Source organism: Propithecus coquereli, unplaced genomic scaffold (assembly GCF_000956105.1).
Source record: "Propithecus coquereli isolate 6110/MARCELLA unplaced genomic scaffold, Pcoq_1.0 Scaffold94, whole genome shotgun sequence".
NCBI classification, from domain to species: Eukaryota; Metazoa; Chordata; class Mammalia; order Primates; family Indriidae; genus Propithecus; species Propithecus coquereli.
This window is the reverse complement of record NW_012155729.1, coordinates 7075898-7077596: the sequence shown is the minus strand read 5'-3', so window position 1 is coordinate 7077596 and position 1699 is coordinate 7075898. Positions and strand designations below refer to the sequence as shown.

At 34.8% G+C, this 1699-nt stretch overlaps 1 protein-coding gene across 2 annotated transcripts in view; it reads right to left on the bottom strand.

Moving 5' to 3' along the window:
* Positions 1–32: 32 nt before the first annotated feature.
* Positions 33–1699, bottom strand: part of TGFB2 (transforming growth factor, beta 2) — an 82563-nt gene continuing 80896 nt past the window's right edge. Inside the window, exon 8 of one of the 2 annotated variants that reach the window (XM_012664916.1) lies at positions 33–974. In XM_012664916.1, the coding sequence (XP_012520370.1) occupies positions 816–974 (159 nt within the window). In that variant the 3' untranslated portion in view covers positions 33–815. The remainder of the gene's footprint in view (positions 975–1699) is intronic. The other variant, XM_012664917.1, reaches the window with a different exon arrangement.

The following is a 1699-nucleotide window of genomic DNA, read 5'->3' as shown; positions in this document are numbered from 1 at the left end:
AAAAAGAAAAAAAAAAATCTTACAGACTTATTCTGACTGAAAGTTTCTTTTATTAACAGGCTTTTTAGTTTTTGGACCTTACAAGAAGCTTCCTTAGGCAGTTGGTACATAACATGTGTTTTCAGGGTCTTTATCTTAATGCAGACTTACTTGGTCATATAATAACTCGCTTGGGTTTTCATCCCATTAATATGACCTCTTTTTTTTCTGGCTCGTTTGAGTTCAAGTTCCTTAAGCCATCCATGAGTTTCTGGCAAAGTATTTGGTCTCCACTTTATACACCTGTTTTATTTTCCAAGGGCAATGAAACGTTCATTATATAGTAACACACAATAAATAACTCACTGTTAACTCTAAGAGTAAGACTGGGAAGGCTGCCTATTGCATAGCAATACAGAAAAATCAAGTGAGGCATGGGATAGGAACGGTACGTACAGCAACTCCACTTAATGGGATTTTCCTGTTGTTGTTTTTTTTGTTGTTGTTGTTGTTTGTTCACATAATTAACACTAACAAATTCTTCCAGTGTTTATTTTTTCCTTAAAAAAAAAAAAAAAGATTTTGCTTCTTGTCTCTCTCACTTATAAAGTAGGTGAAATGTAGAATAAGGCCTTCGACTTTTTTTGTTTCGGATGCCAGTTTTAACAGACAGAACACAGACTTCCAAAGTGTTTGAACTAGTACCGCTCTTTCAAAATTTTTTAACGCCGATGAACCAAGGCTCTCTTATGTTTTCTTGTCACAAACATCGTCATTGTAGTCGTTGTCATTATCATCATCATTGTGATTTACATCTTGCCAGTTTCCCAAGAATCTTAGCTGCATTTGCAAGACTTCACGATCATATTAGAAAGATGTTCAATCTTGGGGGTTTTGCCGATGTAGTAGAGAATGGTTAGCGGATCTAAATCTTGGGGCACGCAGCAAGGAGAAGCAGATGCTTCTGGATTTATGCTATTATATATGCTAAGGATCTGAAAGGACACAGGACAGGAGAGACAGCATAGGGAAAGAGCAAAAAAAAAAAAAAAAAGGGCAATTATTCTGTTTTAAAGAACCATTCCATACCGTTATCAGTCACAGCACTAATTAAGCAATTTAAATCATTTTTGATTTATAATTTCCTTTTCTTAACTCTAAATTATGGTCAAATTGGGAAATTGGGATGTGTCCTTAGCAATCACCAAATTCACCCTTTTCCCACACAGAACGCTTTTGTTCATACATCTCAAACAAATGATTTTATAAAAATCAGATTGGACAAAATTGCTCATTCAACAGATTTTCCCAATTTTTCCAATTAGTCTTTACTCTGATCACTTCCCAGGCCCTTGCAAAACTCGATCCTCTTAGCATTTAGTCTTGTTTATATTCTGTTCTGTAAATCAAGTTGTTTCATGAGTATATATTTTCAATTCCTGTCTAGATTAAGAATTCCCTCGAGGTCAGGGATTCTATAGAGTTTGTTTTGTTTTGACATTATCGCCCTAGTAAATCTTCACTGGAAAAAATAAGATTTGTGTGCTACGTGAAGAAATGAATACATGGATATGTAGAAGAATAAAATGTTTTATTGAAGCTCTCATCAGAGCTTTCATCTACCCCTGGGTATAGGAAAAGACACCTGTCTGCAATGTGAAATCTTCCTAAATTAAGTGTCTTCTCAGGCCAATTTAATGTCACCTAAATTTGTATTAAA